The sequence below is a fragment of the Nothobranchius furzeri genome, chromosome 3 (assembly GCF_043380555.1).
Source record: "Nothobranchius furzeri strain GRZ-AD chromosome 3, NfurGRZ-RIMD1, whole genome shotgun sequence".
Lineage (NCBI taxonomy): Eukaryota > Metazoa > Chordata > Actinopteri > Cyprinodontiformes > Nothobranchiidae > Nothobranchius > Nothobranchius furzeri.
The window spans coordinates 87,799,010-87,813,552 of NC_091743.1; the positions used below are offsets into that span (position 1 = coordinate 87,799,010).

General features: G+C 41.3%; 1 protein-coding gene across 2 annotated transcripts in view; it reads right to left on the reverse strand.

Moving 5' to 3' along the window:
• rap1gds1 (RAP1, GTP-GDP dissociation stimulator 1) overlaps window positions 1-14,543 on the reverse strand; it is a 59,427-nt gene that overhangs the window by 18,874 nt on the left and 26,010 nt on the right. Inside the window, exon 5 of one of the 2 annotated variants that reach the window (XM_015958185.3) lies at window positions 7,789-7,935. The exons of the other annotated variant lie outside the window; for it this stretch is intronic. Coding sequence (XP_015813671.1) covers window positions 7,789-7,935 — 147 coding nt within the window. The remainder of the gene's footprint in view (window positions 1-7,788; window positions 7,936-14,543) is intronic. 2 annotated transcript variants of the gene reach the window in all.

Consider the following 14,543-nt stretch of genomic DNA (forward strand, 5'->3'; position numbering starts at 1 on the left):
TTTGTTATTTAATACATTTAAAAGCTATTTCTACCTACAGATTTCCTCCATGCATTTTTGGAGTAGAACATGTTTTTATAACGCTCCTCTCTAGATAAAAATCACAAGCACACGTTGCTTCACAAACACATAAAAAATAAAAAATAAGATAATAATGGGAGAAAATATTACTAGCTTTAACTTTTTTTATTGTATGATTAAATAGTAAATAACAATGTAAATGATTTGTTGTACTAGATTATAGGGTTGTCACGACACTAAAATTTCAAACTCGATTCGATACTTGGAAAAAAACTCGATACTCGATTTCGATAGCATTTAAAAACACCAATTTATTGAACAAGTTTATTCAAAAAATAACATTCCTCAATTTATATTGCAAAAATTAAATGTTAAGAATTAAGTGTATTAAGTGATTAAACCTTTCAAGTATCAGCATTTTTTCAAACGTGCATACAAAAACTGGTGAAAGTTAACACTTTAAATCATGAATTGTCTCACTATATATACACTATTTGCGGAGTGATGTTTTGCTGCTTAAACTCTGTTTAAGGTGCATTTTTGTCATAAGCTGTAATGCCATATGTTTTGTTCTGTACTTTTGAACAACTCTGTTGGTCAATAAAGGGAGAAAACGAATTTCTCCACAGTAGGACAAAGGTACATCTACCGGTAATCTTAATAAAAACAGATTGGCGCACGGCAGTGACATCATTAAAAGCGCCGGTTAATTAGCCGCAGCTAGTCTGCTTACGCCTAGAAATCCCAGACTCGCTCCAAACGAACAGGGGAAATCACGTTAATGATTCCTAACAAAACCTTTCGACATTGAGATGTTTTGGTGCAGATAATGTCTTATTTCGAGGCTGCACCATGGGTGCCCGTCCGCACCCGTTATATGGATATACACTGATGGCGATTCGCCGATGGATCTAAATACCCCGGGGAATCCAAGTAGCACCAAAGTTGTCAGCGTGAGTAAACAAACGTACTGCATGCTAGAAATTAAGTCCGGGTTGCAATAAACGGGAGTTTTCCTTTAAGCACATAAGTGTGAATATACAACTAAGTGTCGGACTTGGTTTGCTAATTAAGTTGGGCTGTGAAGCGCCTCCCAAATTTGCTGATTTTGTTTATTTATTTGGCAGACAAAACTTGGATCGGAGACAACTCACGTGGGAAATTGCAATGTAGCCATGCGGCGTTTTCTTCTGTTTGTCTGGGAGGCGGAGGCTGCTTTACGGCATCTGGCTGTCGTGCGTGTCGGTGTACTTGAAGAAGGCTGTGTATAATAGTCCATAATATCGATACCACAGGGATGGAATATCTAATTTAGATACCACTTTTAGTATCGATTTATATCTGGGTATCGATTTTTTTGACAACACTACTAGATTAGAATCTAGACCGGCTTGGCAGGCTAGTGTTGGACCTTTGTTTGCAGAAAATCAAGAATTGAACCGAAATCACAATTTCTGCTAGAAAAATTGCAATTCAGTCTTTTCCTAAAACCGTTCAGCCCTACTTGGAAACAAATTGTCGGCTCTAAAAATAATAATAGTAGTATAATAATAATAAAGGTTTAATGTAGGTGATTTCAACATTAGAGTGAAATGATGTGTGAAGTCCAGGGGCCTCATTCATCAAACATTCGTATAAATATTCCTATACTCCTTCCTATGAACAAAATGTAGAATGTTCGTACAAACGGTCAAAATCCTGATTTATAAAACATGCGGTGGCCTCTCATATGCACATTCCTCCGCAATCATCTGATGATAAATTCCACCTGTGCGTACCCAGGTGCTCGTGTCCGTTCACAGTCATTTACCCTGGGTTCTTGGTTCTTCACGGAAAAAAAAAATAAAAAAAACTTTGATTGCCAGATCGAGACACTGGGTGTTTCTCAATGCCAAGGAGCCTTGCCTTGATGTCTCTGTCCCGACCTGGTTGCCTAGGAGATACATCATCAGGAAAAGCTAAGGTATGTTCCAAATGTTCATGTTCTACGGAGGCGTCTTTTCTCCGTTTGTTAGCTGTTTAGCTAGCTGAGCAAGCATACATGGGAGGTGTCTTGCAGCCTAGCTTTGGAAAAAATTTCCCAGAATACACCTCAGTGTTTTCAAAAGGATGGTGGTTTAGAATCCAGCAGCTACGTCAGGGGCAAATTTCAAGTTTAAATGTAAGTCAACTAATTGTAGCTATACCGGATAATTATTATTTTTTTTATCTAAAGCAGTTATTTATGGTTGGTTAGATGCTTAGTAGTTGCAACTTTGGCGGCTAGCAGGTAGGAACTTGCTTACATATTTAACAAATATACATACAATTTTAAAGTAAAAGGCTCGTTATACAATACCGGTTAAAAGATTTAAAATGCCCCAATGTTTCCAGTTATTTATTGCAGTTTAGGTCATTCAAGTCCATTGAATAGCTTGAAATGGTACAAAGTTAAGTGGTGAACTGCCAGAGGTTAAAAAAAAGGTAAGGTTACTCAAAACTGAAAAAATATTGTACATTTCAGAATTATACAAAAAGGCCTTTTTCAGGGAACACAGCTGTTCTGTAGCAATGGAGGTTGATCAAGCCTTGAAAGCTGGTGCTGCTAATTCCCACAGGTGTTCCAACTTTTCTGGATTACTTCCAACCCCCTCAGTCTGCATAAAAGCAGTGTTGGAACATACTGTGGTACCATAACCTCGTTAGCATCAGCTGAACAGTATTGTACTGCAGATAATAGTGTGTTGCTACAAAAATGGTCAGAAAAAGGCAATTAACAATGGAAGAGAGACAGACCATCATAACACCTAAAAAGGTAGGTCTTTCCTACAGAGAAATAGCAAAGAAAGTCAAGGTGTCAGTGACTACGTTTACATGCAGCCAATATCCGGGTTATGATCGGGTTAAGGTCGGCATTCGGGTTTCTGAGTTGATCAGAAAAAACCCGTTTACAAGCACAAATAGAAGGAGTTACCCCTAACTTGCATAACCCGATGTAAATGCGGACGTTGGGGTAGCGTCAGGACGTGTGGACTACGTCCAGACGCAATATGCGTCATTTCCGGTTCTTCTCGTTCCGGTATCCGTGAAAACAACAAAATTTTTCCCAGTTCGGAAGAGATAGCGACCGCGTTTGTTTGCGCTTTAGTTTCCTCGTCACTCCGAAAGTGTGGTGCTGTGCTGCGACTCGCCATGTTGCTCCCAACTTGTTTACTTCCGGTGTTCTGGTGCATACAAGACGTCTCGCTACTCAAAAGACCAAGATTCCTTGCGAACAGAGCATGCGCAGAACACACGCTTTGATGGGGATATCTCGGTATGCGTTTACACGACCAAACATTCGGGTTAGAAAAGGGTTACCCCAGGTGTAGTAACCGGGTTTTTAAAAACCCGGTTATGAGCATATCCGGGTTTCTGCCGGTGTTTACCCGGACCTGCAGAACCGGGTTATTGTGAATATCCGGGTTTTAAAAGGGTTACTGGCTGCATGTAAACGCAGTGAGTGAGTACAGTTTCCATCAAAAGGCACTCTGGGGCAAACTCTGGCAGACCCAAAGCCACAACTGCATCAGAGGACAAGTTTCTGAGAGGTAACAGCTTTTGTGATGGGCGGCTCACAGGACAACAGCTTCATGCATAGCTTAATAGTGGTCGTAGTAAGCAAGTCTCAGTTTCATCTGTGAAGAGAAGACTTGGAGCTGCAGGTTTGACAGGAGGACTTGCAGCAAGAAAGCCACTGCTAAGACGTCAGAATAAGAGAAAGAGGCTTGCCTGGGCCATGAAACACTGCCATTGGTCTACTGAAGACTGGAAGAAGGTACTAAGGACTGATGAGTCCAACTTTGAAATCTTCAGTTCATCATGCAGGATCTTTGTACACCGTGGAGTAGGTGAAAGGATGGTTCCACAGTGTGTGGCATCAACTGTCAAACATGGTGGAGGAAGTGTGATGGTCTGGGGCTGTTTTGCTGGATCCAGGGTCGGTGACTTGTACAGAGAAGGACCCTGAACCAAAATGGCTACCACAGCATTCTCCAGTGCCATGCAGTACCCTCTGGTATGCGCCTAGTTGGTCAGGGGTTCATTCTACAGCAAGATAATGACCCAAAACACAAGTCCAAGCTATGGCAGAACTACCTCAGGAACAAAGAACAAGATGGTGAGCTTGTAAACATGAAGTGGCCAGCACAGTCTCCAGACTTAAACCCCATGGAGCTGGTTTGGGATGAACTGGACAGAAGAGAGAAAGCAAAGCAACCTACAAGTGCCACACATTTATGGGAACCTCTGAAACAGATATGGAAAAACTTTCTGAAGAATATTTGATTTATATTGTAGAAAGAACGCCACGAGTGTGTTCAGCTGTTATATCTGCCAAAGGTGGCTACTTTGATGAGTCAAAGGTTTAGAATACATTTTGGTCTATAAATTGATTCCATGATTTCTTTATAAAATTTCACTTGCGTATTTGTCCTATGCTTTCATTTCAGAGTGCAATGTGACATTAAACTGCATCATTTCCAATCAAAAACTGGAAAATTGGGGCGTTCTAAGACTTTTGACCGGTAGCGTATATTTATATTGAACTTATACATATAAAATATGTTATTTCCCATGTCACGTGATGCAAGTCTGTTTTATTTAACCATTTTCTTTGACCAAGGAAGGACAGTGTCCTTGTAAGCAAGGTGCCTGGCCTCGCAAGACATCGCCCTGCGAGGCCAGGCACCTTGACACTGATAAACACCCACTGGCTGCCGAAGTGGAGAAGAAGCAAACAAGTTGCAGAGGATATAAGGTTTGTCTGTGGCTCCACAAAAGGTCCCAAATCCCAGCATAGCTCCAGAAGGATCTCCCACAGGGAGATCAGTGCGCTCACGGAGGACACGCTTCCTCTAGAGCACATATGTCAGACTCAAGGCCCGCGGGCCAGATGCGGCCCGCGGAGCATTTTTATGTGGCCCGCGAGATTAATATCAAAATGTATTAAAACTGGCCCGCTGGCCGATTTTACCGCAAAGACTCCAACTCCCATGATGCTTTGCGGCGTTAGCGCGGAGCCGAAGCGCCCCCTCCTTTGTGTTTTTTCCAGCATCTGCTGCCGGGTGTCTGCAGCTCCGCTGTCTCGGACAAACTACACTCCTCTCACTCAGTGCCGAGTTCACTCAGCTGTTTTCTGACGTTGAAGCCCAGAAACGGAGATTCTAGCCGCTCAGTAATGTGTTCACGACTGAAAGAGAATGTTTTCCAACTAACGTCCAGACAGAGCCGATATAACTCCAGCGAGCAGAGACACACTCAAACCAGCACGACTCTGTGGCTGCTGTGGTTGTGTTTCCTCCCCGACACACAACAACGTGGTCAAGCTGCTCAGACATGTTCATCAGCACAAACCTATGTGAGCACCTGTTGTCATCTAATGTTGTCATTATTATGATGAAGATGAACAAAACAACAGGAGTCTCCTCCTCAGCTCAGATCAACCCCATGATGCAGGTATCTGGCTGGAACAGGTGAGCATCACAGTAAACCAGTGGAGCAAACTGAGCTTTAAATATGTTGGTTTTATGCTCTTTTTCTGCTCCAAAACATGAAAGTTAACAGGTGAGATGTTGCATTTTCATTTAAGATAAAATGATATTTTTATTTTGTTGTTGGCCCGTGAGAAAAGATTTAAAGATTTTTAAAATGCTGATTATACCACAAGTAATGAATACCACTGGTGCCTTTTATTTAAAACTGACTTGCTCGTGTGTAATTTGGTTATTCCACATTCAGTGTTAATGCAGAAATAAGTTTGTTTCCAAATTTAAAGGTTCAAAATTGCATATATGTTGATGAAGAAAATGTGCAAATTTGCCGTCACTTTTTCAAGGTTTGGCCCTCGACTCCGTCCCAGAGTTTCATTTCGGTCCCTTGTGAGTTTGAATTTGACACCCCTCTAGAAACTAGAGTGCCAAATTCTAAAATAATAGTAATAAGAAACTATCTTTTATATAGCGACTCCCAAGATAAAACTCACAAGGTGTTTCACAAGGACAAAAAAGTACAAGAAAATAAAAATAATATAATAAAAATGATTAAAAAACATAAAAAATGGGAAAATTAATAATTGTGAATAGAAAAATAACATAAGACCAGCCATGCTTCAATATCAGATTCCCGTCGGTCACCAGTGTCTTTTATAGGTTTCAGCACCAATTATGTGACACGGCTGTTTTTCCACCCAAATAATTATTGGGTAAACTAATTTGTGGAAGAGGAACGTGTGGATGACTGAGACCTTTGGTTGTGGTTCCACCGTTCTACCACTAGATGCTGTGCATAGGCATGATCTGAGGTTTTCTTATATTTAGGAACATTTTCACACAAAAGTACATAATGAAGAATACCGCACAATGTGTGTATTATGGCCGGTTTTGTTTTGAGGCTGCTGTTCCAGACCACACTCCACACTAGTTGGTGGCAGTAATGCACCATTGGTTGTTTGCCAACCACCATTAAAACTCCAAAAGAAGAAGAAGAAGAAGAAGAAGAACCCCAATGCCAGTTGATACTCTCACATGGGTAGCATCTAGCCTTGAATCCGCCTTGTTCCTGTGATCCTGATCTAATGAAGTTTTATGTCTCCTGTTCTAGTATGTAGACACATTTGTGTGTGTGTGTGTGTGTGTGTGTGTGTGTGTGTGTGTGTGTGTGTGTGTGTGTGTGTGTGTGTGTGTGTGTGTGTGTGTGTGTGTGTGTGTGTTTGTGTGCGTGCGTCTGCTCTGTCTTCTCGATCCCCAGTGAGTCGTGGAGGATGGCTGCTTATACTGAGCCAGGATTCTCTGGAGGTTTCTTCCTGTTAAAAGGGAGTTTTCCTCTCCACTGTCGCTGCATGCTTGCTTAGTATGAGGATTGCTGTAGAGTCACTGACACTAGTCAGTGACTTGATGCAATTTGCTGAGTTCCTTATATAGGAAACATTATTTCTGATTGGCTTAATGAACTGACCTGAATTGGAATGTTTATTATGTGAAGTGCCTTGAGACGACTCTTGTCGTGATTTGGCGCTATATAAATAAACTTGAATTGAATTGTATTAGTATGCACGAAATCCGAACAGATCTGTGCGTGAGTACGGTTGATAAACGAGGACCCAGAACTATAACAGCAAGATGGCAAACTTCCCTCCCTCTGATGCCAGAGGCATAATACTTTAATAAGTGTATAAAGTGCTCCCTACCGTAAAAGACTCTAGAGTGCCAACACCAGATATAACATTGTATTTATCGACTTGTCTTCATTTGTCATCTAGAATCATCTGGTGCTGATCCATGACTGCCAACAACATGAAACTCATGGAACGGTAGTGAGAAAGTAACTTTTTGCTCACGAAAATGGACTGCAGTACACACATTTGACCATTTGGTGTCATTCTTACATATTGCACCTTTAAGTGTCTTGTCCAAGGACACAACTGCAACAGACTGAGTGGGGCTCGAACCTGCAACCCTATAGTTTCAGGAGAGGCATTTAACCGACCAGCGGAGTCAAAGTGTGCACTACAAAATCACAAAGCAACAAGAGGAAAGTACTGCTAGGATGAAAGCAAACATTAACATTTTCTGATTACCTTGAAAGTTAAGTTAGACAAGGAAGTAGACATGACAGGGAAAAATGACAGATCAGTCTAAACCAGAATCCCAGATTCTGTTCAAACCTCCTCTGCCGTTGCACAAGAAAAAGAAAATCAGCTGATTAGTCGAGATCAGTTAGCAATAGGTCTTGGGGGAAGATGGTTATTACCATTATCATTGCTATAATTCACCAGCATGCCACACAAGACAGTCAACAGCTTCTCATTTTCCACATCAGTATTTTGGGAGAGGGATTTAATGTGTTCAGCTACTATCTGAGCCCCTCCTGCCAGGTGAACGGCACTCCTGCCCTCATCTGAAAAACAAAGAGGCCAGGACAAAAATCAAACACAAAGGAAAAAGTCAGGCAAAAATAACTACAACCTGATAAAAGTAAATGAAAACAATTTTGAATAAAACCAACATCTTACAAAAGAAAAGGGGGCGGAGTCACAAAGCATGAGAACACAATAAAAACCTAAAGGCTCCCTGCTGTTTAAACTTAAAGTGTTGTTTTAACTGACTAAAATGTTTTATGTGTCTATGCATCTAAATCTGTACTATAAATACATTTTTTTTACTTTAAAGCAGTTTACCGAAAGTATGATTCAAATATTTTATAGATATAAACAAAAAAGGTGTAATGGTAAACAAATCACAATCTGGTACATACCTCGGTTAGGGCTCATGGTTTGGTACAACAGGAAAAATAAACAAGCCCCCAATTTTTTAACCCTTTAAGAAAAAGATCCACACACCCCCAGCCTGTCCTAACTAGAAAGAAGGTAGCAGGTCACAAGACAGGGTTTTCCATATAACATTAGGAAAATAAATGCCATATTGCTTTTAATATCTAATTAGAATTTTAACAAGTGTCTACAGATAGACCATCCGTCAAAGCACAATGTTGGATCTACTCTGAAACGAAAAGACTTTTAACAGGAAAATTCTAAATCAAAATCAGAGGATTTCTTTAAATTAAAGGAGAAATTGTGTGTGTGTGTGTGTGTGTGTGTGTGTGTGTGTGTGTGTGTGTGTGTGTGTGTGTCGGGGTATCTGCAGGTTTAAGGGAGCCAAATTTAAGACTTTTTAAGGCCACTTTGACCAAATTGAAGCTATTTTTTAATTAAATTTAAGCTATAATTTCCAGCTATTGCCTGGAATCGGTGCTAACCACGTCGCGAACGTGGGATTAGCCATCCAGTTACCATAAAAGTTGTACGTCCCCATGGCGCAATCTTCCACTAGCTTAACCAGCTAATGTGCTCATCTAAAATAGCCCCCTTTCACAACCATCTGAATGTGTACGGCTCCGCTTACGCCAACATCGTACAGAAAAAATGCTGAACACTAACTAGAAATTCATGAATATAGAAATAAAATAATCTTGTTTATTGGGTCTTTGGTAATTTAAGACCTTTGGAAACTTTTTTTAAGGTTCTTTTGTAATTTTTAAGGATTTTTAAGGCTATAAATTTGGAAAAGCAAATTTAAGACTGACTTTTTAAAGACCCACGGTTACCCTGGTGTGTGTGCATGCGTGCGTTTATACTGCAGTAAATATAATTCTGAAGACTCCTCCCACCCCTATCCTGATGAGAACCTGACGGAGCTGGCACCCACCAGCATGATGGGATCCCCACCACAGCACATCAGCACTACTGAGGCTGACGAAGCTCACGATAGCCAAGCATGTGTTATGTTGGCATTAAGACCTTCTTCACAAAAAACAGAACCCCGAAGATCGCCAGTAAACATGAACCGAGTCAGAGATTATTCTAAACATGTTTTACAACAACTCTCATCTTGTGGAGTTTCATGTAAATATTATTTAATAAACATTCGCATTATTTAACTGAACTCTAGAGTTATTACCAGCTCAAAGAGCAGCAGTAATCTCTAGTGCAGGACTCTTCCCATCAGATATTTCTGCTGGATTAGCCATGTAAACATGGGATTAACTTTGGTTTAAATGTCTCTAGAACCATTTTCAAATTACCCCATGTTGCATTTAGTGATAGTTAAACCCTCAAATCCCACTGGGTGCATGAGTGGCGCGTCACGGCAGTGACAGTTTCATAGTAACCTCTGCAGCAGCAATTCCCACCAGTGTGGCGAGTGAAAGGTGACACAGATTACCAGTTCAAAAAGAACCCCATGGAGAAGCATGCTGTGACTTACATCACTATTACTACAACTACTGTTGTTGTGTTATGCTGTGTTACTGGGCCATCTGAGGGAATAAACGGTAATGATTTGGAGGTGGTTACTTTTAATGAGTGTTCAATAGAATATAAAAGGTATTCAATAAAATGTAATATTCCATAAAAATATGGATTATCAATATTATCGAGCCTTTAATATTCGATGGATGATGAATCTAGGTACTTTGGTTAATCCAGTGTCACGGTCTGGGTAACTATCCTGTTTGTTTTCCCCGAGTTTCCCTGCAGGTGTGTGTGGCTGAGATTCGCCAACTGTCTGGCATCTTCATCATGGCATCGGAGTGTTTAAGGAGCAGCGTGACACTTCTCCACGCTGGTTGAATACTCAGTTTGGGTAGATCTGTTTGCCAGTCCTGCACTTAACCCAAGTGTTCTGTCTGTTGGTATTTTTAACCTGCTTGTTCGCTCTGCTCAGGTCCCCGTCTACTTCCACCAACTCCTACGACAATAACTCCGGATCTTCACGCCACGTCTCGCTGCTCCCCTATGGGCACCCGCTATCAGTACCCCACCTGCTTCTACCTCCTGGATCATCCACTCACCCAGACCTGGCTCGCCTCCCCCGGCTCTCATTGTTCACATTTGGGCCATTCCCATCTGTACCGGGTCGGCTCGGGCCGGGTAGCCCCAGTCGGCCCCAGCCTGGCCCGGTTGATTCCACACATCCTTGCCTTAAGCCCATGTGGGCTGATTCTACCCACCAATCAGAGGCTTGCTCTAATGGAAGGTGTGAATGGGCTGATTCTACCCACCAATCAGAGGCTTGCTCTAATGGAAGGTGTGAATTTGCTGTCAGCAGTGGGCGTGTTGGCCCTGGTCGGCCTGAAGCAGTACCCCTCGGGAAGAGGGCCGAGAATGAGCCTTGGTTGGCCCGGGAAAATTCCAGGCCACCCAGATATGTAAACAACCTACGCTACCCGGCCCGGGCCGACCCGGTACAGATGGGAATGGCCCAATTGAAAACCCGTTCAAAAGACTCGATTCGTTCGTGAGCGTCACATCACTAGTTCAGTTGCATTCATTGCTGCCAGCCAAAACTCTGGAGTTGAAGTCTCTTACAGTTTTATAGCTTTACTAAATCATCTGTCTGCTTATTTGATTTATGGCAGTTTTTACTTTTTATTAGACTCCAAATGTAATAATTTGGCACGAATTTGTAATTTGTAAGAATGTAATCGACGATATTAGCATTAGCATCCCTACGGGTTTTTCAATGTATATTAGCATTGTGCTAACAACTCGCTGCCAGTCAATTCGCAATCTTTGCCATTAGAAAATCTCCTTTTGTCACATTGCAATTTAACTGTTTATGTAATTAATCGTTCAGCCCTACTGAGGTCAATAAATATTACTCCCCAAATCAAAAGATGGCAAACTAAAGGATGAGCTGGACCCATGCTTGGTGTCAGAGCAAACCCTGTTTTTGTTCATCTGTAGGTCTGATGAGTCACATCCTAACAGAACAGATAACAATGCAGCTTTAGTTCCATCTGATGGGGGATTCACCTCTCAGCCATACTGACTCAACACTATGTTTAACAAGGACCTAAATTAGTCTGACAGAAAGAAAATCTACAGGAATTTATTCAGAAAAAAGAAACAAGAACGTAAAAAGATAGGAGACGAGGGGGTTCCCATGTCCAGTTAGATAAGTGAATGTGTGCTCCACACAGAGTACAACGCAAAATGAGAAAACATGCCTTTAAGGTAGTGAGCAGCTGCTTCTCCGCACTCTTCTAATGTGAATACCATAATGGCAAGTCAACCTGCTGAGTCCTTCTCTCTGACAAATGTCTCATTCCACAGATAGCCATCCTTTCAATGAGACAAGACAAGCTCTGCACCACAGCTAACAGCTGTGATTAAAACCTCTAAATCAGGATTAACTTCTGCTACTCACGCTTGAGATCACGCTGCAACAGCAGGCCAACATCTACACAGCACACACCAGAAAACTGCATAATATTCATATACCATGAAAGCATTGTTGTCGGATAAATTGTGAGTATTTAACATTTGGCTGAAGAGGTTTTTATCTTATCGCTTTCAACAACCCCATAACGTCTTTAGCCTTTAAGTAAAAACAACATGTTGCATCATGGGATTGTATGGAAAGAAACCGCATATGTAGCTTATACTTCGCTTGTGTTGCATGCTTGGAGGAGGATTTAGCAAAGCAAACGATTCACTTTTGCTGTGCAATTGATTGTAAAACTTGTCGGGGGTTTGAAATAAATCTTTCCTCAAATTCCGTCCATAAAGAACGAAAGAGATGGTTGCAGATGATCAAGAGATTAAACGCAGATGCACAGAAGAACGCCTAGACTCCTAGAGCCTGCTCATTGTGTTCATGGTAAGTCCTTGTAACTAAGTATTTGTTATTTAGGGAAGATGCTTTTAAAAACATGGTAGTTTGTGTATTTTAAAATTCACTGAGTTATATTGTATTTGCGTTACAATTCAGGTGTCCAAAACCATGATCACGTCCAACTAGGGCTGGGGGATATGGACCAAAACTTATATCTCGATATCGTTTAGCTGAATTCCGATCTACGATATACATCTCAATATTTTTCCTCCTGTAAAATATTTACAAGTTCTCACTTCAAGCTGTCTGGAGAAATTATAAACATAAATCAGTAGATTAAATGCATAAAAATGTATTGATTCTTGTCAAACTTTAACCTGGTACAGCTGCCTGTTCTCACACACACACACACACACACACACACACACACACACACACACACACACACACACACACACACACACACACACACACACACACACACACACACACACACACACACACACACACACACTTGAGAGCTAGAGGCGTATCAAATGTCCCACAGGCACTTTAAAATTATATATTCATAATTAATGTAAAATTATTTTTAATTTCATCTAGAGGTGGGCCATATCACATATTTCTTGTCCAGAGAAAAAAAAAGTATCATATTAAGTTAAATTTATGATGATGTCATTGCATCTACTGAAGATCACATGGGTCATGCACCGTGGAGTTATTAGTTATTAGGGCAAACATGGCTGGAGTCTGACAGTATTGTAAATTATGAATTATTTCTTTTGTTTAGTACGTCTTTTCCCTTCCTGAAGCGATTATCCTCTTTTCAAACACCTTTAGGGTTGTGTGTATCTAAGAACGCCATCAGTGGTTTTATTTTTGATCATTCACTGTCTCTGTGTGACAGATGAGTTTTATTTTCCTTAGAAGAATCTATTGTTCAATTTAACGTAGAGTTTTATTTTCCTTAGATAATTCTGTTGTCCGATTTCGCTTATGGAGCTTTAATTTCCCAGTATTTATCTCCTGTTGACAAATTTTACACATTATTTGAGTTGCATTATTGAGTGACATTGTACATTGTTGATGCTCTCTGAAGCAACCTTACCTCACTGAATCTATGTGGAGTCGAAATATTATTTTTATAGTTAGGACTGGTTTCGTTGTTAGTTAATTCCAGTGTTAGAAGCAAAGAGATTAAATTAAGAAGTCACTATGGTGAAAGTTTCTGCCATGGTGAGAGCAAACACATAGAGTCTATGATATTATTATGTTTTGATATGTGCTTGGGGGTGTTGACAAGCTCACCCTTTTTCCCAGATGGGTTGATTCTTTTTGATTTTATTAGTTATTATTTTGGCTATCAGTTCTTTTACTTCTAGGTGATGTAAATCACTTTGTGTTTAATTTTCAATTTTCTTTCCACGGATTATGGCTTTTTTGTTAGTTGTTTAGTTTGTTTTGGCTTGTTTTGTTGTTTTACGCACACTGTGTTGCACGACCCTGCCCCTTGCTGATGTGAACTAGTAATTGCAAGTTCCTTGGGACGGGTGCTTTTTCACATGTTATGCGAGGTCTAATTTTAACATCGGGTTGGCGCAATGCTTGTCAGAATCTGACCTTTTGTTTATGTTTTGTTTCTGGTGAGCCCTGAGTTGCCTCATGCCTCAAGAGGAGGGAAGGCTGATAACGATTTCCTCACATTATTACACTGCCTGCATGGAATTACTATAAATATTGGAAGATAAGGATTTTTGCTGAAAACAATTCAAAATCAGCAGCGATCTCCCAGAATTTTCTTGTGCCTTTTCGCCACAGGTCGTGAAACCAGGAAATTGGGTTCTGATGAAGGCGCTGAAGCGAAACTGATGGGGCAGCCAGAGGTCCATTCGAAGTACTCCTCATCACTCCCACTGCTGTGAAGATTGCTGTGAGGCCATCTTGGATTCCTCTATCCCACTGCAAGCTCATCAACGTCAACTAACCGCTCTAGCGTGGCAACGAAGTCCGGCTGCACAGGGGTGGGCCACCACTAGGGTGCCGTCTCTCCAACCCGGAAAAGATAAGATAAAGAAATACTTCGAGCTTGCTGGGTTCACCTCAGTGGCGTGTCCAGATCTTTTAAAATGGGGTGGCCCAGGTGAGGCACAACTTTGTGCAAGGGTGGCACCAGTGGTTCTGCTTTTTTTGTTTTACCCCCAAGCCTTTTGTGGACAATGAAAAGCCTATTTAAAGGTAAATTAGTGTGGTGGCACCTGGGGTGGCCAGATTCCAAGGGTGGCATGTGCTACCCCAGGCCACTCCCTGGACACGCCCCTGGTTCATCTCATTGTTGATGTTGGTGGTCGCACTCATGGCCCGCACTTGGGCCGCATCTCAGCACCTGATGGA